Genomic DNA, 26247 nt, shown 5'->3' on the forward strand with positions numbered 1-26247 from the left:
ATCTGGTTTGTTTGGGTTCTATAATCGAAACACTGTTTCAACTCCAGCTCTGAGATCCCAGCTGGCTGAAAGCAGGTTACTGGGGTTTTGTTTAGCTTCTGTATTTGTAACAATGTTTCAAACTGCAAGCTAAGAGGCTGGTAGCAGCAGGCGGGGAACGTTGGCTTCCTCAGTCACTGGAGCAAGCAAGCCTCCTGTTAGCTTCAAGCTGCCTGGCTGCCGGCCGCCATCTTGGCTGGCAGTTAATTTGCATATCACCCTGATTAGCCAATGGGAAGGGTAGCGGAGGTACAGCTAATTACCATGTTTCTCTTTTATTAGATAGGATTATTTTTTTTTTTTAACCAAGAAACACATATACTGATTTTTCATCTAAAAAAAATCACAGTTAGGAGTAAATTCCACTTCAGCCATCCCCTCTTCCCTCCCTAGGGTTAACCAGAGTTATCGGTTCATTTTCTATCCTCCCAGACCCTCTCTCTGCATCTGTGCGTGGGTATCTGCCAGCAGGAAACATGGCCGTGTTTATTTTGCATGAGAGTTATGTTGCTCTCCCCAGTGTCTTCAGCCTGCCTTCCCATCAGCAGCGCTTCTGGGCGAACATTCACACCAAGTGGCGCAGCCTGGCTGCCCCTCGGTGGCACACGTTCACCTGCTCTCAGGTGCATGGGAGGCTCAGTGCGAACCCCTAGGAAAGAGAGGCCTCTTGTCCCACCTGTGAGGGTCCTATCGGGTCTCAGTGGGACCATCCGTGAGCGCCTTCATTGACCTGTGACCCAAATGCTCGTGTTGTGAACGAGGCCAGCTCTCACTCCAGGGCCCTGAATCGAGCTTGATGCCTGCTCTGTCCCTGGGGGCAGCCAGCTCTGAGCACAGGAATGGCCACTGTCTAACCTTCCACATATCCTTTCGTCGCTCCTTTCTCCAAGACACCAAGGGTTTCCACTCCAGACCCGGTAAATCTCAATGCCGATTAGGAAAGTCCTTTGGGATGTGGACCTCCCAGGCCTCCTTGCTGTGGTTGCACAGAGCTCGTCGAGTCAGGCCCCGTGCTACCCGGGAGTCAGGATTTCCTGGGGGGCACACTATGTTCAAGTTCCCAGGGTTTTTGTTTTGGTTCAAAGTCCTTTCCCTGTTTTTGTCAAATGCGGCCTGCTGTGCAAAGACCTTTCAAATACCAGCTCCGTGACTTTTGCCTTCTTGGCTGTAGGATTAAATTTGCTGCCAAGAATTAGTAAATAAAACACTGGCTTATGGAAATGTTTTGATATAAAGTTAGCACCGAAAGTGAGTAAAGGAGAGAAGACAGTGTCAGATTGTAACTTACTGGCCAGCAAAGTAGATTGTGGAGTCAAGTAAATTTAGGTTTGAGCCCCAGCTTTGCGATCTGCTGGATACAGACCCCTGACCAAGTACCTCACCTTCCTGGTCTCAGTTTCCCCATCGGTGAAAGCCCTTGGTTACCAGCAAATACGCCCTAGGATTGTGGTGGAAGGTGAAGGAGAGGATGTGCTGTACTAAGGCCTGGTGTACAGAATGCATTCGGTAAATGATAGCTGTCACTGTTAATATTAATAATCGCTCATGAATAATTAATTGGCTCACCTTTTCCAGGAGTGGAAGTTGGGAAGGATCAGGAGTTCGCCATTGACACCAGGGGGGCGGGGGGCCAAGGGAAGCTGGACGTGACGATCCTGAGCCCCTCGAGGAAGGTGGTGCCCTGTCTGGTGGCGCCGGTGGCGGGCCGGGAGAGCAGCACGGCCAAGTTCATCCCGCGGGAGGAGGGGCTCTACGCCGTGGATGTGACCTACGACGGACACCCTGTGCTGGGGAGCCCCTACACGGTGGAGGCCTCACTACCGCCCGATCCCACCAAGGTCAGCTTTTGTGTTTGTTGGAGAGCATGTCCCCTGCTATCTAATACATCCTTCTCTGATCCTGGGAAACACCTTTACAAAACCCTGTTGTGATGATAGTCAGTTCTCCGTGGCTGACAGTAGTTCTCTCTCCTACGGGTCAGCGTACAGGGTCCTGTGAGCAGCTGGGCCCCTCCCTGCTCCTCCTCTCGCTGCCTGGCTGTGAGGGGCTCCCCTCCCCCCAGTTCAGGTCCTTCATTTGTTTTTTGTTTTTTATTAAATGTTTTTATTGATTTGAGAGAGGAAGGGAGAGGGATAGAAACATCAATGATGAGAGAGAAACATCCTCGATCAGCTGCCTCCTGCACGCCCCCCGTCGGGGTTCAAGCCTGCAACCTGGGCATGTGCCCTGACCAAAAATCAAACCGTGGACCTCTTGGTTCCTAGGCCGACTCTCAACCACTGAGCCACACCGGCTGGGCTGTTCCTTCATTTGTTAGTGTAATAATGGTACTGGCTTCAAAGTGAGCCTGTCAGGTAGGGGAGACGTGAATGTGGAGGCCTCCGCCCGGCGCCTGGCACACAGTGAACTCTCCCATAGATGCTGTACTAATTAATATAAAATAGGCCATTCTCATGATCGCTTCTTCCTAGTAGTCACGAATCAAGGGTGTTAGAGTATTCCCAGTGGTCTGAGTGGCATGAATCCTATAACACTGTCTGGGATGAAAGCTTCACTCTATCCTCTCCCTCTTTAAAAACAGTTTAATATTTTTGTTTTTACATTTTTATTAGACTTTATTTTTTTAGAGCAGTTTCAGGTTCACAGTAAGATTGAGAGAAAGGTAAGAGGTTTCCCTGCCCCACACATGCATGGCCTCCCCAGCGGAGCGGTCCATCTGTTATAAGTGATGAGCCTACATTGACACCATCATCACCCAAGTCCATGGTGCACATGGGGGTTCGCTCTTGGTGTTGAACCGTCTGTGGGTTTGGACGAATGTCTAATGACGTGTAGCCACCATCACAGTTATTTTCTCATGATGCAGAATTGTTGAGGGAGGTGTAGCAGCCAAAGCAACAGTGAGGTTATGCAAGCTGTTCTGTGTGTGTTTGTGGGCCTGGATGCGAGGCCTCCAGCTCTGCCTCTGAGGCCCAGAAGCTGGGGAGACCCGGAAAGTGGGCGGGCAGGAGAGAGGGCGTGTGCTCTGGCTTCAGAGGCCGCACCTCTCTGCTGGGCCTCTCAGCGCTGATTCGTCCATAGCCACGTCTCCCTTAGCCTTTTGCAGATCTAACTCAGTGGTGTGAGTGAGTGTGTCACAACCTGGGCCCCAGGGAAAAGGCCACTTAATTGAGATGCAGTTCAGTGCTGCTTAAGGGTGTGGGTGTTGAAAGCAAGTCCTGGCTGAGCAGCAATATGGGTGTCAGGCAGCGTCTGACTTTTTATTCCTTCCTCACTTAGGTGAAAGCCCATGGGCCTGGCCTGCAGGGTGGTCTTGTGGGCAAGCCCGCCAAGTTCACCATCGACACCAAAGGGGCTGGGACCGGAGGTTTGGGCCTCACCGTGGAAGGGCCGTGCGAGGCTAAAATCGAGTGCTCCGACAACGGCGACGGGACCTGCTCCGTCTCTTACCTTCCCACAAAACCCGGGGAGTACTTCGTCAACATTCTCTTCGAGGAAGTCCACATCCCTGGTTCTCCCTTCAAAGCCGACATTGAGATGCCGTTCGATCCCTCCAAAGTCATGGCGTCGGGGCCAGGCCTGGAGCGCGGGAAGGTGGGCGAAGCCGGGCTGCTCAGCGTGGACTGTTCGGAGGCGGGCCCCGGGGCGCTGGGCCTGGAGGCCGTCTCGGACTCGGGAGCGAAGGCTGAGGTCTGTATCGAGAACAACAAGGACGGCACCTACGCAGTGACCTACGTGCCCCTGACCGCCGGCATGTACACGCTGACCATGAAGTACGGCGGGGAGCTCGTGCCCCACTTCCCCGCCCGCGTCAAGGTGGAGCCTGCCGTGGACACCAGCAGGGTCAAAGCCTTTGGGCCAGGAATAGAAGGAAAAGGTGGGTTCCATCAACAAAAAGAGGGGAGCTGCAAACTGCCCACCCCCGCCCCCCTACCCCGGGCAGCCTTTGTCCTAACCTGTGCACAGTGGTTGTGTTGTCACTGGCTGAGGCTGCCCTAGAAGAGGCTCCTTTCTGGCGTGTGTGGTGGGAGGCACATTAGCTTCCTGACTTTGAGCGTCAGACCACTTGTCTGCTGTCACTTAATTGTGTCTTAAGTGCTAAGAACCTTGTTCTTGGGTTGCTCCTGGGTCCGAGGTGTTGGTGACGTTCTTACCCGTGTGATTGCTCTGCAGATGTGTTCCGTGAAGCCACCACCGACTTCACTGTCGACTCACGGCCCCTGACGAAGGTGGGGGGCAACCACATCAAGGCCCACATTGCCAACCCCTCGGGGGCCTCCACCGAGTGCTTCGTCACGGACAATGCCGATGGCACCTACCAGGTGGAGTACACGCCCTTCGAGAAAGGTGAATAGACTTTTCCTTGGACGTGACCCTTGTTCAAAACTGTGCTTGGCCCTTGCCTCCTGGAGGCTAAGGCTGATGTCTGCCCGTGTGCTCAGTGCATCGTCTCAGCAGAGGCACTTGCAAAGTGACGGGGACCGTGTGAACCCACCTCCCTAGTAGAGCCGCCCACGCAGGGTCTGGCACGCTGGCCCTGTTGTGTGACAGGTGGGCTGGGTCTAGCCTGAGCCTCATCTGAGCAGTGATGGGGTGATACCACGGATGTTGCTCATTTGTGTAATTTTTTTAGCACATTGATTTCTTTCCTGAATATTAAGAATTATAAAACATTTTGACAAATGGTAAAAGCATAAAGGAAAACATCAAAGTACCATATATTCTCATTACCTGGATATATCCCTGTAAATATTCTGGTATCGATATTTTAATCTCTTTTTATAGATGCATGTATATTCTATTTTATGGATTTTTCTTTGTCTTTTGGTTAATGACCGGATGGAGTTTTCCCAAAACAGGGTAGTATGTTTAAAATGACTGACTTCAGTGTAGACCTAGTGACATTTGTTTGCAGGAGAGACCGTGTGTGTGTGGCGGGGGGCGGGGGGGCGGACGGGGATGAGGGTATGTGAATGCCAAGTGAACAGAAAGCATAAGTAGACAATTTGTATTTTTTTAAAAATCAGATTATACCAGTATTACTGTTTCTTTAACCTGCCCTTTTCGAACAACACGATAAAGCGTGCAGACATGAATGTGAAATAAAACCCAGAGTAGAGTGTCATTTCCCACAGCTGGGCAACTCCTGTACGATATGTTTTTGTTTGTTGTTTTGAACAGGCCTCCATGTAGTGGAGGTGACATACGATGATGTGCCCATCCCAAACAGTCCCTTCAAAGTGGCTGTCACCGAAGGCTGCCAGCCATCTCGGGTTCAAGCCCAAGGACCTGGGCTGAAAGAGGCCTTTACCAACAAACCCAATGTCTTCACTGTGGTTACCAGGTAAGCAAGGCCTGGGGTTTGTGTGTTGACTCCATAAAAGGAGTAGCCCTCAGTAGCTTAACTCTTTTAAAGAAGTTCTGTGGGTGTTGCCTGCATATGTGTCAAGTCTCCCAAATTTTGAGAGGCTTTTTTCCCCCTTCATGATAAAGGAAGCATTTTGTTCTGTAGAGACTTACATTACAGAGAAAGACCAAGTATAGCAAAAAGGTACCAGAAAGCACTGATAATAACAGTCATAAAACTACGGAGCAATCCAGGCCTAGATGGAAGCTCTTTAACCTGACAGTGCTGACATAGACAGCCAATCTCATCTCTAAGTGAAATATGAGAAGAATTTCTATTGAAATCCGTCACAGGCACTTACCTGAATTGTATGTGCCGTTGTAGCCAATGCAATTAGATAAGAAAAATAAATGAAGGATTAGCATTGGAAAGGAGGGTTCAAAGCTGTCTTTATTTATATTACATCGTTGAGAAATTCCCCGTGTGCGCAGTGTCATAGTAGTTGAGCTGAGTTGGCCAAATGGGAAATTTATAGAGGGATTTTAAATGAATTTTGTCAATAAGCAGACTGGCATGAGCCACCAGTGCTACTTTGCGTTCTTTTCCACACTTTCCAGAGGGGCAGGAATTGGTGGCCTTGGCATAACTGTCGAGGGACCGTCAGAGTCAAAGATAAACTGCAGAGACAACAAAGATGGCAGCTGCAGCGCCGAGTACGTCCCCTTTGCTCCGGGAGATTACGATGTTAATATCACGTATGGAGGCGATCACATCCCTGGTAAGTTCTCCCTCAGAGAGGAACCTGAAGAAGAGTTGATTTTGCATGAAAGCTGGTTTGATTTAGCGTATCTCCCTGAATAAGAAAAATAGCTGCCCTAACCCGTTTGGCTCAGTGGATAGAGCGTCGGCCTGCGGCCTGAAGGGTCCCAGGTTCGATTCCGGTCAAGGGCATGTACCTTGGTTGCGGGCACATCCCCAGTAGGGGGCGTGCAGGAGGCAGCTGATCGATGTTTTTCTCTCATCGATGTTTCTAACTCTATCCTTCTCCCTTCCTCTCTGTAAAAAATCAATAAAATATATTTAAAAAAAAAAGAAAGAAAGAAAAATAGCTGACATTTGCAATCACTGCAAAGGGAGAGTTTTCCTTAGGGCTGCATCTCCAAGAATATCCCAACTCCCAGTAGGACCAGTGCCGTGCTGAAAAAGTGTTGGCTTGGAGTTTTGACTGACAATCGCCTTCATGTGTTGGAGAACCTAGTTCTTAATTTGAAGGAAAGCTGTTTATTTACAAAGTTGAAAATCTCCACTTTATTTTGTGGTTGGTTCTTACTCATCTTATACCAGTCCATGCATCTTGTTTTCTCTTTTTCAATTGACAGTCCTGGTAGCTGATAAAGACACACAACTCAAATTCTTTAATTTCTTTTCTGTGGAATGATATACTGTATACGTTTACTGAAAAACAGGGTTTGTCATCCTCAGAACTGTTGATACTTTGGGCGGGATAATTCTTTGTTGTGGGGGCTAGTCTGTCCATCGTAGGGTATTTAGTGGCCCATTTTTTGGCAACCAAAAATGTCTCCAGATATTGTCATATGTCCAGTGGGGGACAGAATGACCCCTAGTTGAGAACCACTGCTATACACGATTCAAACAGTAAAGAAATATATGACTTAAGTAAGTAAGGGCCCTCCAACTTTCATGTTCCAGCAGGAGGAGTTTTCACAGGTTCTAGTTCTGTTTATTGGATGAAACATTTGCCATCCAACACAAATTGAGATGTGTAGGTGAGTGTGTGGTGTGGTGTGGTGTGGTGTGGTGTGGATGCAAGTTCAAGGTCTTGAGGGCGGCTCCTAAATCAGCTTATGCCTTGTCTCAAGAGTGGTGAGAAAGAGGGCAGAGTCCCACCCCGAGAGCCCCAGAGCAGGAGGAGCCTTGGGTGGGTCATGTTCTTGCCCTGCAGGCCATGAGCCCAGGGTGAGACCGAGGGGAAGGGGCAGGCTGAGGGTCCTATTTTCAGGTTTCTGGATTGGCTCCCCGGAAGCTGGAGTGTCCCCGGGCCACACATACGTTCCTGACTCTGTCGTTCTTTCCCCTTGTCGTGTACAACCTCGCACACACTCACAATCACTTTTTCTTTCTCTCACGTTGATCAGAAAGCATTGATATTCTGCTCAAAGTAATTCTCAGATGTTCGTTTAAGCATTAATTTATTTAAGGCAATATTTGTCCTCAAACTTGACCTTGTAGCTGTTGCAATATAGATTTTAAATTCCTGTAATCACTTATCAAGGGGAATTCAGCCGTGGACCAGACAGTCAAAGCTCCTGGCCTCTGGAAGCTTCTTGTCTATTGTTTATGGCACTGAAATTCATGGTTTAACTGCTGTGAAAAAAGAGCAGGGCTCAGTGACAGTGTACAGAGCCATGGGTACCTTTTGGAGTTTTACCAGCTCTGCAGTTCATGGGATAGGACAGTAGCTCAGAGAATGTCGCCAGGGATGACCTGGTGGCTCCAACCAGGCAGGCAGCAGTGGAGATGAGCATCTCCTGGCTGTGGACGCTGCAAAGCTATTTTGGCTTTATTGGGAAAGTCTAGAGGACCCTCCGCTTCGACATTCCCCTTGCAGGAGAGGGTGAGAGTTTGGCCCTGTGTCTGATCCCTGAGCTTGAAGCAAATGGCCTTCTGTATAACAACAGAAAAAGACCCATATTCAAAGTTTTATACTCTCTGTTGCTTCCAAATGCCAGTGGCCTCTAGACCTCAGAATTTTCCCAGGCAGCGTCTTTTAGTGGAGTGTTGGTTGTTTGTCTTAGAGTCAGGCTTCATAGCTAAGGTAACTGGGGAGGTGCTGCTGTGAAATATTCAGCAACCTGTTGGCTTCTAATTTGCTTTCATGGGGATTTTAGTTGGTTAAACATTGGCCCAGTTTTTCCTGGCCTGGTACAAACCCATAGTGGGGTTATTTTTAACAAGGTATCCTGTGTTCGCCGCAACAGCATATTGGTTTCCTCTGGTGGTCTGTTTGTGGTGGCTGTTTGGACCACTGGATCGCCTGGGATGAGTGCATCAGCAAGGAGGTCTGCCATGGTTGATTGATGATGTCTGCCTGGGGTATGGATCAGGGGAGTGACACAGAATGCTTCATATCTGCCACCTTGAACTTAAAGTTATCTTGCTGGTGCTTGGTTGCTCTCATGCTAAGTTCAGACAACTTCCAATGGAGCTCAGAATCCCGTGGCCTCTTTTTCAGGCAGCCCCTTCAGGGTTCCTGTGAAGGATGTCGTGGACCCCAGCAAGGTCAAGATTGCCGGCCCCGGGTTGGGCTCCGGTGTCCGTGCCCGCATCCTCCAGTCCTTTACGGTGGACAGCAGCAAGGCTGGCCTGGCTCCCCTGGAAGTGAGGGTCCTGGGCCCACGAGGTGAGTATGCATCCTGCCTTCCTGCTGACATTCAGCTTGCCCAGGGGGAGGCGGCCGTGACCTGGAGCAGGCACTTAGCTTTTGAGTTTGGTCATGAACTTAGTTTTATTAATTTTTTAAAATTGATTTTTAGAGACGGGGAAAGGGAGAGGGAGAGAGAGAGAGAAAGAGAAACATGGCTGAGAGAAGCATCAATCGGCTGCCTCCTGCACGTCCCCTACCAGGAACCCACAACTCAGGTTCAGTTCTTTAAAGTAGAGAGATGTGCCCTGACGGGTTTGGCTCAGTGGATAGAGCGTCGGCCTGCGGACTGAAGGGTCCCAGGTTCGATTCCCGTCAAGGGCATGTACTCTGGTTGCGTACACATCCCCAGTGGGGGGTGTGCAGGAGGCAGTTGATCGAAGTTTCTCTCTCATCGATGTTTCTAACTCTCTATCCTTCTCCCTTCCTCTCTGTAAAAAATCAATAAAATATATTAAAAAAAAATAATAAAGTAGAGAGATGAAACAGGTACATGTGTAATAATGGTGCAGCTGCTTCATCTTGTGTTTCAGTGTGTGTGAGGTGACGGGGGTTGGTCTGGGTTTGGGTGGGTGGTGGGCTCAGAGGTGATACCTCTGTTTGAAATGCCTTCATGCTCACATGGAACATCCCCCACATTTCTGGACATGACAGCTCCTCAGCCACTTGCCACCTGGCTTTGTCACTGTCCCAACCCCTTGGAGAGAGGGGGTCTCTTCGGGGGATGGGCTTTGTTGACAATTCAGCCCACCCTTTTGGCACCCTGGAAGTGGGGTTTGGTAAGATGAGCAGGCCATTTTGGGACAAAGCACTTAAGTCATCTTAAATTTCTTAAATTATCTGGATTTGTCCCCGATGATGTGTTCATAGAAGTGCAGGTAGGGGAGCACCTTTTTTGAAGAGGAACTTTCTCCTTGAAGGAGTTAGTTCAGTAGGAGGTTATGCCCTTTAAAACTCATGGTAGAAACGGTTTGGGGAAATGAGGTCATGGGGCTAGAATTTGATTGTACGGAATTTCTGAGCCTCTGTGTGTATCCATTAGTGTGCGTGAGAGAGTGAGTGGGGAGGAGGAGGGGGAAGCTTAGATATGTCCCTCTGGTGTGGAGGATTCTTAAGTAACAGCCTTTTAATTTTAGCTGATGAGACAGATTCCCAGTCATGGCGCAGCCCCTTGAAAGCCATTTCAGAGTTCTTTAAAGGGGACCCGAAGGGTGACTTTATGGAGACAGGTTTGCATTTTCCTGTTGGCTGCTGCTCTAATTTATGTAATCGGAATGCCTCTTGCTGGCCTCACCCCCGAAATTGCCTTGTACGTGTCTCCTCTGCTTTGCTTAATGCGCATGCTATGCTTTGGTTAACCTACCCTGCAGTTGACCCATTCTTGAGGCTTGTGTTTAGAACTGGGATCTAGAATCTACCGACCCAATGCATGCCTTGATTATGCTTTAACATAATCTCCAACTGTCTCCCGCATGCATCACATTGATGGCTCCCTCACCCCATGAGAAGGACACCCTCACCTGCCCTGCACTTACTTACACCCAATGTGCTGCCCCTTTGGTCTTTGCCAAAGTGGCCACAAGTCTTGACTGGCCAGCCCATTGGTTAATTTTTGCTGTTCCGAGTTCTGGATTCTGTGGCCCTTTCTCAGCTATAGAGTAAAGTTTGCTGCGTCTTAAGCATGCCTAACCAGCTTGAAAGGATGTTGTAGCATGTCTGCAACATGCACCTTCACCACACGCCCTCCAGGAACAAGTGCGGGCAGTCTCCTTAATTATACTCTAGGGCTGACTGAGGTACTTCAGCCAATAACAAGCTAAAGGTGTCTCTTGGAGTCATTCTGCAGCCATGCATTGAGGATCCTGTCTCCTGTAATTTCCTAGGCCTCTGATTGTGGCCTGCTTGCATTCATGTTACTCATCAGTGGAAACCAATAGCTCTTGGGGATGAATGTGATCCTTTTTGAACGCAGCCCAGGGTGGAGTGGAGGGGAGGGGAGGCAGTTCCTCAGACCTCTCATCTCTGTCCTCAGGCCTGGTGGAGCCGGTGAATGTGGTGGACAATGGGGATGGCACACACACGGTGACCTACACCCCATCCCAAGAAGGGCCGTACATGGTCTCTGTTAAATATGCTGATGAAGAGATCCCTCGTAGGTAAGCTCTTGACACTTAGGGAAGGGGTGCAAACCAGAGTCTAACCCACCCCTCCACAGGGTTCACCAGCGTTGCTCTGGTGGCCTACCCACCCATCCATCCATCCATCTGATCTGCAGGTACCACGGAGAACCTTTGTGGCTCCTGCCCCTAGCCCAGTGATGGCGAACCTATGACACGCGTGTCAGAGGTGACACGCGAACTCATTCTTTTGGTTGATTTTTCTTTGTTAAATGGCATTTAAATATATAAAATAAATATAAAAAATATAAGTCTTTGTTTTACTATGGTTGAAAATATCAAAAAATTTCTATATGTGACACGGCACCAGAGTTAAGTTATGGTTTTTCAAAATGCTGACACGCCGAGCTCAAAAGGTTCGCCATCACTGCCCTAGCTGCCCCTTTCTGCCATTATTAACTTAAAGACAAGCTGAAATTAGGAGTTGGGAATTTGGGGGGAGGATGCATTAATTTATCAGTCTTTTTTCTTCTGACGCTGCAAGTAGTTTTCTGATTCAGGCAAAGACTTTTACTTTTTTACTTGAGGATTTGGTTGACAATAGCATTCCCACAAGGGTTTGGATAGAAATCTTGTTCCTCATTCATATTAATACAGAAAGTATTGCATAAGCTCTTTACTTCCCACATCAGCCTTCAAAGGTTTTTTAAAATCATACTTAAGATCAAAAAGCTTTGTCCATACCCCAACATACATATTTTACATAAAGATATGGATGTATCTCTAGCTAAATAGAAATGTGATTTATAAATTATGTATTCACTTTACTAATAGCATCTAAAGCATACTAAAAGTAGAAAATAAGAGGATGAGGTAAAATATTAAAACTGAAATTTCAGTGTTCTCTTCCTATTAACCATTGTTTTAGCATAATAAAAGTAGGTTAAATGTGTTTAACCCCATGTTTCCCAAACTAATTTGGGAATTAGTTTATATCCCCTGGATTGCAGTCAGGGAAAGCTGGTCTGTTGTATGAGGGTTACTGCCTCATAATTGTAAATTTCTGCTGGACTTAAGACATTGACTAAACTCACCATTTCATCTGCTGCAGAAATCCTCCTTGCAGTCCCAGTGCCTTTGTGTAAGAGAGGTCAGATGGAGCAGGGTCGATGTGTATCCATCCTGACCGAGGGTATGTGTGTCTGTCAAGTCCCTTTAAGGTCAAGGTCCTTCCCACATATGATGCCAGCAAAGTGACTGCCAGTGGCCCGGGCCTCAGTTCCTATGGTGTGCCCGCCAGTCTTCCTGTGGAGTTCGCGATCGATGCCAGAGATGCCGGGGAAGGCCTGCTTGCTGTTCAGATAACGGTAACTTTGAGTTCTTTTCTGGAGTCAGACTAATAAAGCCTAATTCTCTGGCCAGAGGTAAGAACCAGGATGTTAATAACCAGCCTCTGGCATGGTACCAATGTCTGACAGATTGTTCCCCCCAGAGAGTCAGTCAGTGTGCACGGGGACATGCATGCTTGTCTGAGAGGTCTGAGGCTATAGCCCCAAGTACCACCTTTTGGTGAATCTCATGTATTTGCCGTTATAGCTAGTCCTATGTTTTGATGTTAAAATGTTAACTTACTCATTGGATTCGTTAGGACCCAGTTCTGCTGCATATCACGAGCCCCAAAATAAGAGTGGCTTCAACACATGTAATTATTCTCTCCTGTTAAAGAAGCCCAGGGCAAGGCACCTGGGTGCTGTGGCTCATCAATGAAGCAGCCCCATCTCTCTGCTCCTCTGTCCTCGTGTGTGGCATCTGTCCTTCAGGTCTCCTCATGGACCATGAGGCCGTGGTGCCCTGGTCATTGATCCACGGGGCAGGCTAGAAGGAGGAAGACAGGCAGACAGGAGAAATAGGGCCTTCCAATCAATCAGCTCTCCCAAAGAGCCCTTCATCCTCCCTCACAAGACTTCCACTCCCTTCTCATTTGCCAAAGGACGCTGGGAAGTGGAGTCTTCTGTTCTGGGAGCAGTGCACCTAGCTGAGGATTAGGGTCCTATTACTGAGGAGAGAAGGGAGTGAGCGTGGTGATGTGCAAGCAGGTTCTCTGCCCCCTTTGGGCATATATCAATGGATTGGGGGATAAAACACTATTTGTTCACGTGACAGAAAAATTACTAAAAATTGATTGTGTCCATCGTGTTTGTTAAAGGGATCTGTGACCTCTCCTCTTCCTACCAAAAATCAAGTTGTGTTAAGCCAGTAATTCTGTCTCCTTCCACTGGAGGCACTAATTAATGAGCAACATGTGTCAAGGTTTTCCATGAATTGTTTCTACGTCTTGAGGACAACATCCTAAGTAGCATTTCTCCGTGCTCCACAGGACCAAGAGGGAAAACCCAAAAGAGCCGTTGTCCAGGACAATAAAGATGGCACGTACGCTGTCACCTACATCCCCGACAAGACTGGTCGATACATGATCGGGGTCACCTATGGGGGGGATGACATCCCGTTGTCTCCCTACCGCATCCGGGCCACACAGACCGGCGATGCCAGCAAGTGTCTGGCCACAGGTGAGTGCAGGTCAAGAGCCTGAAAGCCAGGGTCTATCCCTTCTCTGCCACGTAATAGCTGTGTGACCGAGGCAAGATGCTCAACCACTCTGAGCTTCAGTCAGACTTAAAGCGAAGATCTTTTTTACAACATTTAAATTCAAGAACCTCTTCTAAGGATCACAGACTGTTTCACATGCTCCTTTCAGCAAAGATTAGATGAGGTCAGGCATGAAGAATGCTTAGCACAGTGCCAGGCACATGGAAGCTATAATTATTGTATTATTTTCGAAGTGGGTGCATTTGTTGAGACATAACTGTAATGCTGCTCCCATGAAAAGCAGCGAATGTATACCTTTCATGAGTTGTTAAATTATTCAGGATCACCTCAGGCCACTATGAGAAACACATTCAGGCATCTAGGTTTTTCCCTCAACACTTGGGACTGATGTCTGAGTCTCTCAGGAATTCTCCAGGAATATTTGAGCATCACAGTTCCTTCCATTTCTAAGAAACAACTATTGGGAGTCTGTGAGTCCTTCCGTTTCTAAGAACAGCTCTTACAGCTCTGATGCTGCTTCAAGCAGATTTAAAACATGGATCCCCATGTCTGAAAGGAAACAGACTTGCTTCTCTTTAAATAAAATTAAACATAGGTGCCCCCTGGATGTGTTCTATTTCTCTCCTATCTTGTCTTGCTTTGAATGGAGACAATCTTTTGGCTTTCAGGGCAAGCTTGTAAATTGCTCGCCTTGGCCCTTTTTTGGCCCACCCATGGCAAAATTTGAGAAAGTTTGAAATAGTGGCCAGTCTGCCACATGCTAGGTCTGGATTATCGTTGTTAACCTGAGGGCATGTAATACTGGGAGGTGACTTCCTCCTGGCTTTCCCTTCCTTAGCTCAGGCGGACTCCTGAGCAGACAGACACGGTGCTCTGCTTAGCCTGGGAGCTCCTATAGGCCACACCCCTGGTCTGTCATTCAGGGGATTCCAAAGTCTGGCTTCTACTCATGTCTGAACAGCATGTTCTTATCCCTGTTGTTTCTGCCCACTCTGCTTTGGGTTTTTTTGTGTGTGTTTTGTTTTTTGGAGGTTTTTTTGCCAATGTGCTTGTAATTTACACTTTTCTGCACTTCCTGATGTTGTGTGGATCCTGTGTAAAGGGATCTACAAAGAGAGAGAGAGACTTGGTCACTGTTTCGGGACCGAGGTTGAAAGTCTTCCCTAGCCAGAAGCACCCACCCTTCAGAATTCAGCCGTTTCCCCTTTTCTCAGGAAGCCCTCTGTCAATGTGGCAACCCTGGGATAGAACTTTTAGAGGACACCTCTCTGAAGAACAACTGAGGATTTTTTTTCCTGCAACTTAGTTCCCCCTCAGGACTTCCACAGCAGGTTGATTCCTGGGACATCCCTGTATGTGGTGGCAGTTAAAGGTCTAACGTTTATAGATGCAGACAACACAAAAGCGTGGATTTGAGTTTAGGTCTCCAGGGTAACTGTCCACAGCTCAAGCTTCTCTTCTCTCCTCCTGAACTTTCCTCCAGGTCCTGGAATCGCCTCCATCGTGAAAACCGGCGAGGAGGTGGGCTTTGTGGTTGACGCCAAGACTGCCGGGAAGGGGAAAGTGACCTGCACGGTTCTGACCCCGGACGGCACTGAGGCTGAGGCCGATGTTATCGAAAATGAGGATGGCACCTATGACATTTTCTACACGGCTGCCAAGCCAGGCACCTATGTCATCTACGTGCGCTTCGGTGGCGTGGATATCCCCAACAGCCCCTTCACTGTCATGGTAAGGAAAGTCCCTTCTCTGCAGCATCTGTTACTGGCAGAAACAAAATAGCTGCTATTTGTTAAACCCTGGCTAGCACAGCCCCTTCCACTTTTTTCTTAAGCAGTCATGACCTTTTAGGGACTCTCTAGGATCCCAGACAGCCTTTGGCTCTAAGAGTTTTTAGGGAATGTTACCAGCTACCAAGTATCCATCATGCTAAGGGTCTTAGGCAGGGCCCTAGCCTAAGCACAGTTCAGAAAGATAAACTGACAAAAAACATAAGTGGAACATTATACTTTTTTATTCTGCTGTTCTCCCCCACCCTGCTCCCCCACACCATGGTCTTCAGGAGAGAGAGACTTGACTTTGGTATCTCATGACTCAGAGGACCTCCAGTTGTGCTTTGGAGAGATTCAGACTTTGCATGTGAAGGGAAATAGCTTGTCTTTTAAAACTAGGAACATCTGGGAAAAAGAAACCATTATACACACACTTCTAGGCCAAAGAATGACGCGGCTCTTTAATTTTCAATCTGAGTGACTTTTAGATCTCTCTCTGGTTATTAAGGTTCTTCAGCCAGGAAAGCAGTTAGACACCTTAGCAGCATTCGCTCAGTTAACCCTCAAAGCAAGCATCGTTGGCCCTTTTACAAATGAGCTGTAGGAGGAGGGGTCAGACTCAAGTCCACGGAGCCCAAAGTGCCCGCTCTAGACAGCTGCCGAGCGCTGTGCGGTCCCTCACCCAGTGTCCTTTGAGACTGTGGCCGCAGCCACCCTTGGCTGCAAAGTTCATAGGCCTCAGTGACCTGGCCCCATGCACAGCCTTCAAAGCCCCTTCCAAGGATTACACTTTATGCAGCCACGGAGAAGGGCATGAAGACTCCATTTCAAACGGAAGCCCGAGTCTCTCTTCCAACCGTGTGTCGTGTGTTGCAGCTCTTTCCCTTCCCGTCGACGTTTGTTTATCTGTGAATGTGCCAGAGGTCTGGAGGCTCCTTCACGTCTCAAGGATACAAACACTTGTCAACTTTTGATGCTGCTCATTTGGGAGTGCTTTTCTCCTTCAGGGCTGGGAGAAACGCAGCTAGAAATGTGGTGTCCTTACCCCAGAGGAGGGTCCCATCTGGGGTTTTATCTGGTTGGTTCGAATCGGGCAGGGTCGTTTTGGCAGACACGTCAGAGACCTGAAGTGGGAGCCACCAAACTCATTAGGAATGAATGTCCCCTTGACCCTGGGATGCACAAAGGATACTTTGGATGGACACACTGCCCCCAACCACAGCTGACGGCACAAGTGCGCATCACCCACAGGACCAGGCTTGGGTCTCCCTCTCCCCTCCGAGCTTTCTCCAGCCTCACCTACGGGCACTGACTTGCTTTCCATTGGCTCCTTATGGGTAGATTCCCTGCCTCCCTCTACAGTCTTGGGGCCAAAAGGCCACGGACACCCAGTACTGCCTTTGCAGCAAATGTCGTAGGGAGACTGGGTGGGCTGGTTCAGTTCTGTGTACCACGCAGGAGACATGCACAGGAAGTCACGGGTCTAGCAGCTTATCTGCTCATCACTGTTGAGAAGTCCTGACTCAGAGGCCATCACGTAGCCATTGAAACATCTTCCTCCCTGGCGGTGTGTCCCTGAATGTCCCCAATCTGAGAGGCCCCTAGAAGCAGGGGAGAGGGCTGTTCCGAATGTTGCTGCTCACCAAGCAGCCTTGGTGAGTGAAGCTCCCTTTCGGCAGATGACAAAGTACAGGAGAAGGAGGGAGCATGGGCATGTGGGCCTGCCTCCCCAGGGAGGCCTTCCGATGCTTGTTTGATTTGGCAGGAGAGGGAATCCCTCTCTTATTAGGTCAGTTGGATCAGGGACATGAAGTCTGATTTTTAAAAAATTTTTATAAAGACTTTTTAAATATGAACTACTGTAGACACTTACCAAGTAACAGGAAACCACCTGCCCAGTTTCATGCTGCAGAGGCGACGAGTGTTAGGGTTTCCCATCTTTTTTGTGCCGGGATCACACCATGCACATTGCTTTGCAAGTTGCTTCCTTCCCTCATCGTGCCATGGAGGCCCTTCCATCTTAATTCCCCGGACTTGACCAGCTCTCCAGAAGGGACAGACTCCCACCATCTACATAGCCGACTCCCTTACAGATGGACATTTAGGTTGCTTCAGGTTTTCATGACCACGAACAGCTCTGGTAAAACCACTTGCACGCATCACTTACCTATGGACTTTCCTGCTAGTATTTCTATAGATCTGCTTCCTAGGAATGGGGTCATGGGTTCAAAGGGCATGTGGATTTGACATTCAAAGAGAGGACGTCAGCTTGCTCTCCACAAGGGTAGGGAGAAGGCAGAGCGAGAGGCTTTCTGCTGTGCAAGATGAGCAGATGGGGAGGAAGCAGCCCTCAGGGCGTAGAACCTACTGAGTAGCAATGTCCCTCCAATGAGACTCCCTACTAACCTCCATTTGCCACCAACCAGGCCACAGATGGGGAAGTCACGGCCGTGGAGGAGGCACCGGTAAATGCATGTTCCCCTGGATTCAGGCCCTGGGTACACTTTTTTTCTTCTTTTTTTGCATTTCTGTGTTTACTCAGCCTTCATTTCAGAAAAGCTACAGCCCGCTTCTGGGGATTGCTTAGGCCCTCTGGGTGTCCTGGTCACTGGTCTGTCCCCCACTGATCAGTCCATCACAATGAGCCCTGCTTTCTCTGCAATGAGACCCACCATGTCATCGTCTGCGCTCCACGAATCGCCCGCCGTCACGTCTGATCACGCTCGGTGCAGTGTGTCTCTGTTTAAAGAGAAAGAGGGACAGCTGTCTTCAGCCCTCCTGCTGACTCTCGCACATTTGGTTTCTGTTCAGAGGGAAAGCCACCTGCTGCTACTTTCTGCCACTTAAAACACACCTTCTTTTCCAGGCCACAGCAACTAAACCTTTCCAGGTGGAGCCTCTTGGGACTCACAGACATTTCTGTCTCTCACTTTCCCACTTTCCCGTGGACGCTTCTGGGAATTTTACAAGCGAATCGCCTTGTGGTTTTTAGCAATTGGTCGGCACGACGTCTCCACGCCCTCGGGTTCTGCTCCGGCCCCAGGGCCAGTTGGACAAAGCCCATACCACCTGGGCCGCCCCCTCCCCAAATCCTGGCTGCACTGGCTTGCAAAATTCCCAGTTGCTCTGCCCCCTGTAGCTTCACTAGCCCACGCTGTTGTCCACTTCACCCAGTGACCACTGCTTCCTGTTTTCAGGTCACCGAAGAGGCCTATGTCCCAGTGAGTGACATGAACGGCCTGGGCTTTAAACCTTTCGACTTGGTCATTCCGTTTGCGGTCAGAAAAGGAGAAATCACTGGTAAGCACTGTCATGAAAGCTGTCTCATTCTCGCTCACTCGCACTCTCTCGCCTGATCGGTGATTCGCGGTGGTCCCATCGGTCCCCCAGACCTGCGTTCCTGATCCCAGCACCCCTGGTTCTTGTGCTGGGGATCGGGCCATGAGCTCCTGAGATTGCAGAACATGCCGTGTATCTGTGTGTGCCTCTGAAGAGGTGGTTCATGTATAATTTGCATTATATCCCGGAGAGAGCTGGGGGTTCTCTCTGGGTGGAGAGCTACTGTGTTTAGATACTTCTTAACTGTTGGGTTCCTGTTCCCCCTTTTCCTGCCTCTCAGCTCCCACTTTCCCAGGTGGTGTTGACACAGGTCTGTTGTGCGGTCACTTTCTCTGCCGGCCTCCTCTTTCTGCCGGCTTCTCCTTGGGTTGAGTCTCTACTGACCCTCTCCTCACAGTCAAGTCCTGTCAGGGTTCTAACTTGTCTTTACAAAGTAGGAAACCCTTTCCTTAGGAGTTGCTGCTGCATTTTGTGGGAGCAGAAGGAACAAAACCAAGGGAAATGCAGGTCTGTTTTCCTGTCCTGGAACGTGGGTGTTTTAGGCAGCCGTGAGTGTTCTTGGAGCTGAAAGCCTGTACTCTGAAGGCCACCTGTGCCTCCGTGCGGCTTCTCCGGGGGCAGTCGCTGGTAGGCTCATGGCCCTGTCTCCCTGTGCTCCATAGGAGAGGTCCACATGCCTTCTGGGAAGACGGCCACACCCGAGATTGTGGACAACAAGGACGGCACGGTCACCGTCAGATACGCCCCCACGGAGGTGGGGCTCCATGAGATGCACATCAAGTACATGGGCAGCCACATCCCCGGTGAGTCGGGCTCCGCGCACGCCCTGCGGGGCTCCAGGACTCAGGAGCCTGGGCTTCTGGGAGGTTTGCTGACGTACAGCCCCCAGCTGTGTGGGAAATAGGTGGCAGGTTGGGGAATGGAGTGTTGGCGTCCCTGTGAAACCAAACGGCCTGTGACCCCAGCAGATCCAGCTGATTTCCAGAAGGAATGATGCAGGCCCTTAGGGCTGTGATTGTTTGTCTTTGTCACGATGCCGAGTGCGGCCAAAGGATGAGCTGGAAGGAAACTGTGAGGCGCATCGAGGGACTTTCCAGCCTGGCCTGCCGAGCCCTGTGTGGCGGGGGGTTGGGGGCGGAGGAGGAGGTTGTGACAAAAGGACAAGCTGCCTTCTTCTTTTTTTTAATATATTTTTATTGATTTCAGAGAGGAAGGGAGAGGGAGAGAGAGATAGAAACATCAATGAAGAGAGAGAATCATTGATCCGCTGCCTCCTGCACGCCCCACACTGGCGATCGAGCCCGCAGCCTAGGCATGTGCCTGCCCGGGAATCGAACTGCGACCCCCGGGTTTGTGGTTTGACGCTCAGCCACTGAGCCACGCTGGCCAGGCTCAGCTGCCCTCTTGTCACACTGCCCTTGACGAGGAAAACCAGCTCAGGTTTCGTGTCCACCATCCAGCACTGTGTTATTCTTGTTCTTTTTCTTAAAAATTTTTGTGTGGAATTTCTTAAAAATTCCTTAAATATATCTCTCTTTTTTTTTAATTTAATATTTTGCCACACCACACACATGTGGGCCACATACACAAAGTTTAAAAAATGATGTGGAGAAAGGTGTCCTTCCCACCCATAATGACCCTCACTTGCCCTCTGACTCTTAATTTTCTACGTTGGGTTTCAGAATATGTTTAAGACCCTACAAGCAAACAGGAAGATAGATTTCTAATCCTTCCTCGTTTTTTACATAAATAGTAGCATCCCCTACACATGATTGTGTCCTTGTCCTTTTTATCTAACGGTGTATGCAGGAGAGCTTTGCACGTCCAAATAATCGAGCGTCTTCAGAGACCCCGCCCACTGGGTGGACCGTGGCACGTTAACCATTGCCCCCGTCGGAGGAGAGTTAGCCTCTGCCCCACCCTTTGCCACAGCGCATAGCCTTTCCCATTCAGCACGTCCCACTGGCAAAGGCGGACCTGGGAGATGTGGTTCTGTGGGAGGAGTTTCTGGCCACAGGGACAGGCATCCATCATGTTGCTAGAATTGCCAAGTTGCCTTTCATCAGGGCTCTTCTGAGTCCCACACGCTCCAGCGATGGAGGAGGACGCCTGCTTTTCCCCAGATCGGCCAGTGGATTATGCTACCCAGTTTTGGGATCTTTGCCAAACTGGTGGTTGCAAAAACAGTATCTCTGTGTTGCTTTATTTGTATTGCTCTTGTGAAGGAGATTGAGCAACTTTCTAAATGTTTAAGCACCATTTGTATTCCTTTTTCTGTGAACTGGACGTTCGTATCCACGGCCTGGTTTCTCTGTTTGGTTATTGGCCTTTTGTGGTGTCCGTTTCTGGGAGCAATTTCAATACTGGAGAGAGTAGCCGTTGGTGATAGGAGTTGCAAATACTTCTCCCAGTTTGATGTTTGCTGTAGTTTATGTGTATATCTGGGCATAATATTTGTTCAAAGCAACTATGTGTTATCTGCTTCTATTTAAATACCCCAAAGATACAGATGTAGAGAAAGTAAAAAAAAAAAAATGTCTTTCTCCCACTTCCTCCTACCTCCCTGCTGGTCTGTGTACGGATGTTTCTCTTGGAACCAACAAACATGCCTATAATTTTGTTCTGTTTTATTTTTAAAGGAATGGGATAATGATATTAATATTATACAGCAACTTGCCCTTTTCTCTTTTTAATGCAACACATTGTGGATAATCTCTCAAGTTAGGGCATACAGGCTCCCTCATTCTTTAATGACCTGAGAGAAGAGCCTTGTTTATTTAGCCAGCCCCCTATTTGGAAGCCAGCTCTGGTCTTCTGAATTTGCATCTGGCCACTGTGGAAATGGAAGTGCTTGCATGGGACTGGGGTGTGTGTGGGGGGGGAGGACCACAGTGGGATAAAGTCCCACATAGTGTGGGGTGGGCTTAGAGGGCCTTACATTTTGTCTTCCCCAAAGACCTTTCCAGCTGTGCTCCCTCTGGTAGTGGGTCATTTCTTCACATGGTTGGCCGTTTCCTCCTAATTCAGGAGAGGGGAACGCCCAGCCCATGGCCCACAAAATCATTTGGTCTGGCCCTCCCAAGGCATCAGGGCTGAGTTAATTAAATGTGTGACCAAATAGAGCAGGGTAATTCTTTACGTTGATAATGTTGTGTGGCCTGCGAACGGTGTTATAAATATCCAAATGGCCCTCAGCAGAAAAAAGGCTCCACTCCCCTGTTTTATTCAGCGCCCCTCTCTTCCGGGGCAGCCTTAGGATTGTTTTTCTTGTGTAACATTGAAGGAGCAATAGTGAGTAGACGCCGTTGGTGTCCTAGCATGGTGATCTCCAGCAGAGGCTCGGTGCGCGTTCTGCCTCTGCGTGGAGACACCACACCTGCCTGCGGTTAGCAGCGGTTCTCAACCTGTCCACCCCTGTCCTAACTAGTCACCTTGAGCTGGACTCCCCTGTTTTATTCAGCGCCCCTCTCGTCAGGGGCAGCCTTAGGATTGTTTTTCTTGTGTAACACTGAAGGAGCAATAGTGAGTAGACACCGTTGGTATCCTAGCATGGTGATCTCCAGCAGAGGCTCGGTGCACGTTCTGCCTCTGCGTGGAGACGCCACACCTGCCTGCGGTTAGCAGCGGTTCTCAACCTGTGGGTCGCGACCCCTTTGGCGGTCGAACGACCCTTTGACAGGAGTCGCCTAAGACCATCCTGCATATCAGATATTTACATGACGATTCATCACAGTAGCAACATTACAGTTATGAAGTAGCAACGAAAATAATTTTATGGTTGGGTCACAACATGAGGAACTGTATTTAAAGGGCCAGAAGGTTGAGAACCACTGCGTTAGAGGAAGGTGAGCACCGCTGTCCGAGTCTGCATTCCCCCGCACTGAGTCCATTTTGTTTGTGATCTTTGCTCACCCAGAGAGCCCGCTGCAGTTCTACGTGAACTACCCCAACAGCGGGAGCGTTTCTGCTTACGGTCCAGGGCTGGTGTACGGAGTGGCCAACAAAACCGCCACCTTCACCATCGTCACTGAGGATGCAGGAGAAGGTACTGTGACGTGTGTGTGGTTGTATGCTTTCAGCTTCCCCTTTGAGAATCCAGCAGACACGATCCCAGGGCAGCTTTTAAAAAGAAGGCTGTTGGGTAGTAGTGTTTATCTTCTTTGTTTCATGTAAATCTCAGGCACAGCTGCTCTGTCTTCCACCCAAAACAGGACTTTTTGAAGTTCCTGGGGTTCTGATTGAAATCAGATCCATGCTGTGAGATGCTTTATGTGATTTGCCTGAAATTTAAGTGTTTTGGTTGATGACGTTTTTGGTTTTGTTCTTTTTGCACATGTACGTGTATCCGCGGGACCACATGAGTTATTTGGCTCTGGGTGCATGTGCATTGTCTTTGTGGAGATTTTAAAATCTGTGTTTCTCATGGGATCTCCACATGGCCTCCAGCCTGACCAGCATGGCAGTGTGTGTGACGCTTCCATATGTGCGGTTGACATGCGGGGCTCCAGCCCTTTCTCGTCCGCACATTCCGAAGAGCAGTGAGACCTTCGGGGTGACTTCGGGGCCAGCATCTGGTCTGCCCTTCATCGGGCATAAGCGAAGAACTCAGAGGTGGAGTGTGGTGCCATAGTCACTGAGTTCTGACCTACGCCCCTTGCCCGCGGCTCACATGGCCTGTGCCAGTCTGGTGCTCCCGACCTCAGGGCTGTCCTGGATGAGTTACTGTCCGTGTGGGAAGAAGGGAACACTCCCTGATGGCCCTCCCTCCCTGCTCCCATTCACAGGGGGTCTGGACTTGGCTATCGAGGGGCCCTCAAAGGCCGAAATCAGCTGCATTGACAACAAAGACGGGACGTGCACCGTGACCTACCTGCCCACCCTGCCAGGCGACTATAGCATTCTGGTCAAGTACAATGACAAGCACATCCCTGGCAGCCCCTTCACCGCCAAGATCACAGGTAGGGTTGCCTGACCTGCTGGGGGCTTCCTCGTGTGAGGCCTGGCCACCCCGGCAGCCTGTCTCCACATCAGACCAGGGGCAGCAGGCTAGGTGCCTGCGTTTAGGTTTCACAGAGACTCACTGGGGAGAAACTGGGGGTGCAAGGCCAACTTTGGGCAGGCTAATCCCCCCCTTAGCTGGTAGTCCAGGGAAAAGCACTCACATTTGGAGGGCCATCATTTTGTCCAGGAGGCCTGGCCACCCCGGCAGCCTGTCTCCGCATCAGACCAGGGGCAGCAGGCTAGGTGCCTGGGTTTAGGTTTCACAGAGACTCACTGGGGAGAAACTGGGGGTGCAAGGCCAACTTTGGGCAGGCTAATCCCCCCCTTAGCTGGTAGTCCAGGGAAAAGCACTCACATTTGGAGGGCCATCATTTTGTCCAGTCTGACTCCTGCATGCCAGTGGAAGGCCCCCAGATAGAGGCAGGCAAATAATACTTATTGCACGGATATGTGGGCTCACCGATGCCCTTCTGCATCACTGCTGGATAATTATTCTCTCCCATTTTACAGATGGGAAAATGGAGGCTTGGAGAGATAGTGCTCAGCCAAGTTTCCAAGTGGGTACTCTAGGGTGCAGATTGAGGTTATCTGACTCAGAGGCCTGCCGCTCACCTGTGTGCTCGCTGTGTTCGGATCCTGTGCTCGGTGGGTCATAAAGAAGATGCGCAGGACGAAGGTCTTGCCCCTGAGTTGTTCAGGCCTGTGCGGAGCAGGATGAGTGTTTACCTGGGAAATGCCCAAGGGGATGGCAAGCAGGTGGCAGATGCCTTCACCGGCAAAGACTCATTTAAGAAGTGGTCTGTGAGGACTCAGGCTCCAGCTCCTGCCAGCATCTGGCCTTCCCTTCACCAGGCATAAGTAGAAGTCATTCATTGTTGATTAGGTCCATGAGGCGTGCTTTTTCACTTAACTTTGGGTAACTGCTTCAGGATGTTCATCTGTACACGACATGTGGGGTGAAGGCTGCGGAGCGCGGGTGACCACGTGTGACGGGCTGTGTTTGGGGGGTGTTTCCCAGATGACAGCAGACGGTGCTCTCAGGTGAAGTTGGGCTCTGCTGCCGACTTCCTGCTGGACATCAGCGAGACCGACCTCAGCACGCTGACGGCCAGCATTAAGGCCCCGTCCGGCCGTGACGAGCCCTGTCTCCTGAAGAGGCTGCCCAATAACCACATCGGTGAGCCCGGGCTGCCTTCCTGGACTGAGCTGGGAGCCTTTGGTGGGAGATGGGGATTCCTTCGGTCCTTTCAGGGGAAGCAGGTAGCCCCCTGGAGTGTGATATGATAAGCCTGCTGGGTCACGTGAGTGCATTTCCGTGTTGTGAGATTGACCACCCTTACATACACTCTGGGGTAGCCAGGAAGTTAGGGAGTTATATGTCCATTCCTGCGAGTGTGTCTGCCTCCCAGCTCCTCTCCTTCATCCCCTGTCCCTCCTCTTACAAACCCTGATGTGTGCCCGGTCCAGGCATCTCCTTCATCCCCCGGGAGGTGGGTGAACACCTGGTCAGCATCAAGAAGAATGGCAACCACGTGGCCAACAGTCCTGTGTCCATCATGGTGGTCCAGTCCGAGATCGGTGATGCCCGCAGAGCCAAAGTGTACGGCCGAGGCCTGTCAGAAGGCCGGACTTTCGAGATGTCGGAGTTCATCGTGGACACACGAGATGCAGGTCTGTGGGTGGTCCCAGGCGAAAGGCCCAGGGCTTTTTGCTCAAGCTTCTTCGTGTTTTCATCCTATGAACTCCCTTTTCTTTCTGCCCTTCAGACTGTCTGTCCTTATACCTGCATTATCGCATAAGCCCCATGACCACTGGGAAAGTAGGTGTTGTCTTGTTTTCTAAATGAAGAACCTGAGGCTCACAGGGGTCAACAGCCCCCTGCTTCTGGCATTTGAACCCAGAGCCACTACAACTCCCAGATCTCTCTCTCTCTCTCGTTATCTGTACTCCCAACATCCTGCTCTCAGCTCCCCAGGTCTCCTGGACTCATCCCCAGCAAAGGCTGTTGGGCCAGCTGGCCAGGACCGTGTTCCGCTCACAGTGCTTTCGTGGAAATGATGAATCTCTTCCCGTTTCCTCTCTGAGATGGTTTGAGTAGCCTGGGCCTCCCCAACCTACTGCCACAGCCAGCGCCTTCATCTTCCGCCTTCTTGAGTGATGGCTGAATTGGTGACTTTCAGACAAAGCCGTAGTCCTGGGGGAAAGGGCTGGGCAATTTCTGGTCCTGATGGGCAGATCCTCGTGTTGTTAAACCTTCATATCTGCTGTCTTCCTGGTCCCCTGGCTAGAGATCCAGGGCAGCTTAAAAATTCAAATGTTCAGGCCGGTGGCTGGCGATGAGCCCTCGAGGCAGCGCATGCCGTTCTTGGAGGCGTGTGGGCAGTGTTTTCCCCGGTGGGTTCTGCAGGACAGGTGCTCCGAGGGACGGTAGGACATCCTCCTCCAGAAAATGGTCCTGTGGTCAGAGTCATGTTCAGCAGGTTGTTCCACTGCAGGACTTCTCAGAGCCTTGAACCAGCTCCTCTGCCTGGGGCTGTCTGCAGCAGGGATTGCAGCAACTTTCTTTTTAAAAAAATATATTTT

The 26247-nt window shown here is 49.9% G+C and overlaps 1 protein-coding gene across 1 annotated transcript in view; it reads left to right on the forward strand.

The window, feature by feature from the left end:
• LOC102255293 (filamin-B) overlaps positions 1–26247 on the forward strand; it is an 85582-nt gene that overhangs the window by 38710 nt on the left and 20625 nt on the right. The window contains exons 19-36 of the mRNA XM_014541315.1: positions 1615–1877; positions 3319–3916; positions 4213–4386; positions 5221–5383; positions 6004–6164; positions 8640–8807; positions 9965–10057; positions 10861–10984; positions 12156–12312; positions 13323–13512; positions 15036–15283; positions 17751–17789; positions 18522–18624; positions 19326–19466; positions 22580–22708; positions 23448–23621; positions 24683–24841; positions 25132–25335. Of these exons, the coding sequence (XP_014396801.1) occupies positions 1615–1877; positions 3319–3916; positions 4213–4386; positions 5221–5383; positions 6004–6164; positions 8640–8807; positions 9965–10057; positions 10861–10984; positions 12156–12312; positions 13323–13512; positions 15036–15283; positions 17751–17789; positions 18522–18624; positions 19326–19466; positions 22580–22708; positions 23448–23621; positions 24683–24841; positions 25132–25335 (3288 nt within the window). The remainder of the gene's footprint in view (positions 1–1614; positions 1878–3318; positions 3917–4212; positions 4387–5220; positions 5384–6003; positions 6165–8639; positions 8808–9964; positions 10058–10860; positions 10985–12155; positions 12313–13322; positions 13513–15035; positions 15284–17750; positions 17790–18521; positions 18625–19325; positions 19467–22579; positions 22709–23447; positions 23622–24682; positions 24842–25131; positions 25336–26247) is intronic.

This window comes from Myotis brandtii, unplaced genomic scaffold (genome assembly GCF_000412655.1).
Source record: "Myotis brandtii unplaced genomic scaffold, ASM41265v1 scaffold268, whole genome shotgun sequence".
NCBI lineage: Eukaryota > Metazoa > Chordata > Mammalia > Chiroptera > Vespertilionidae > Myotis > Myotis brandtii.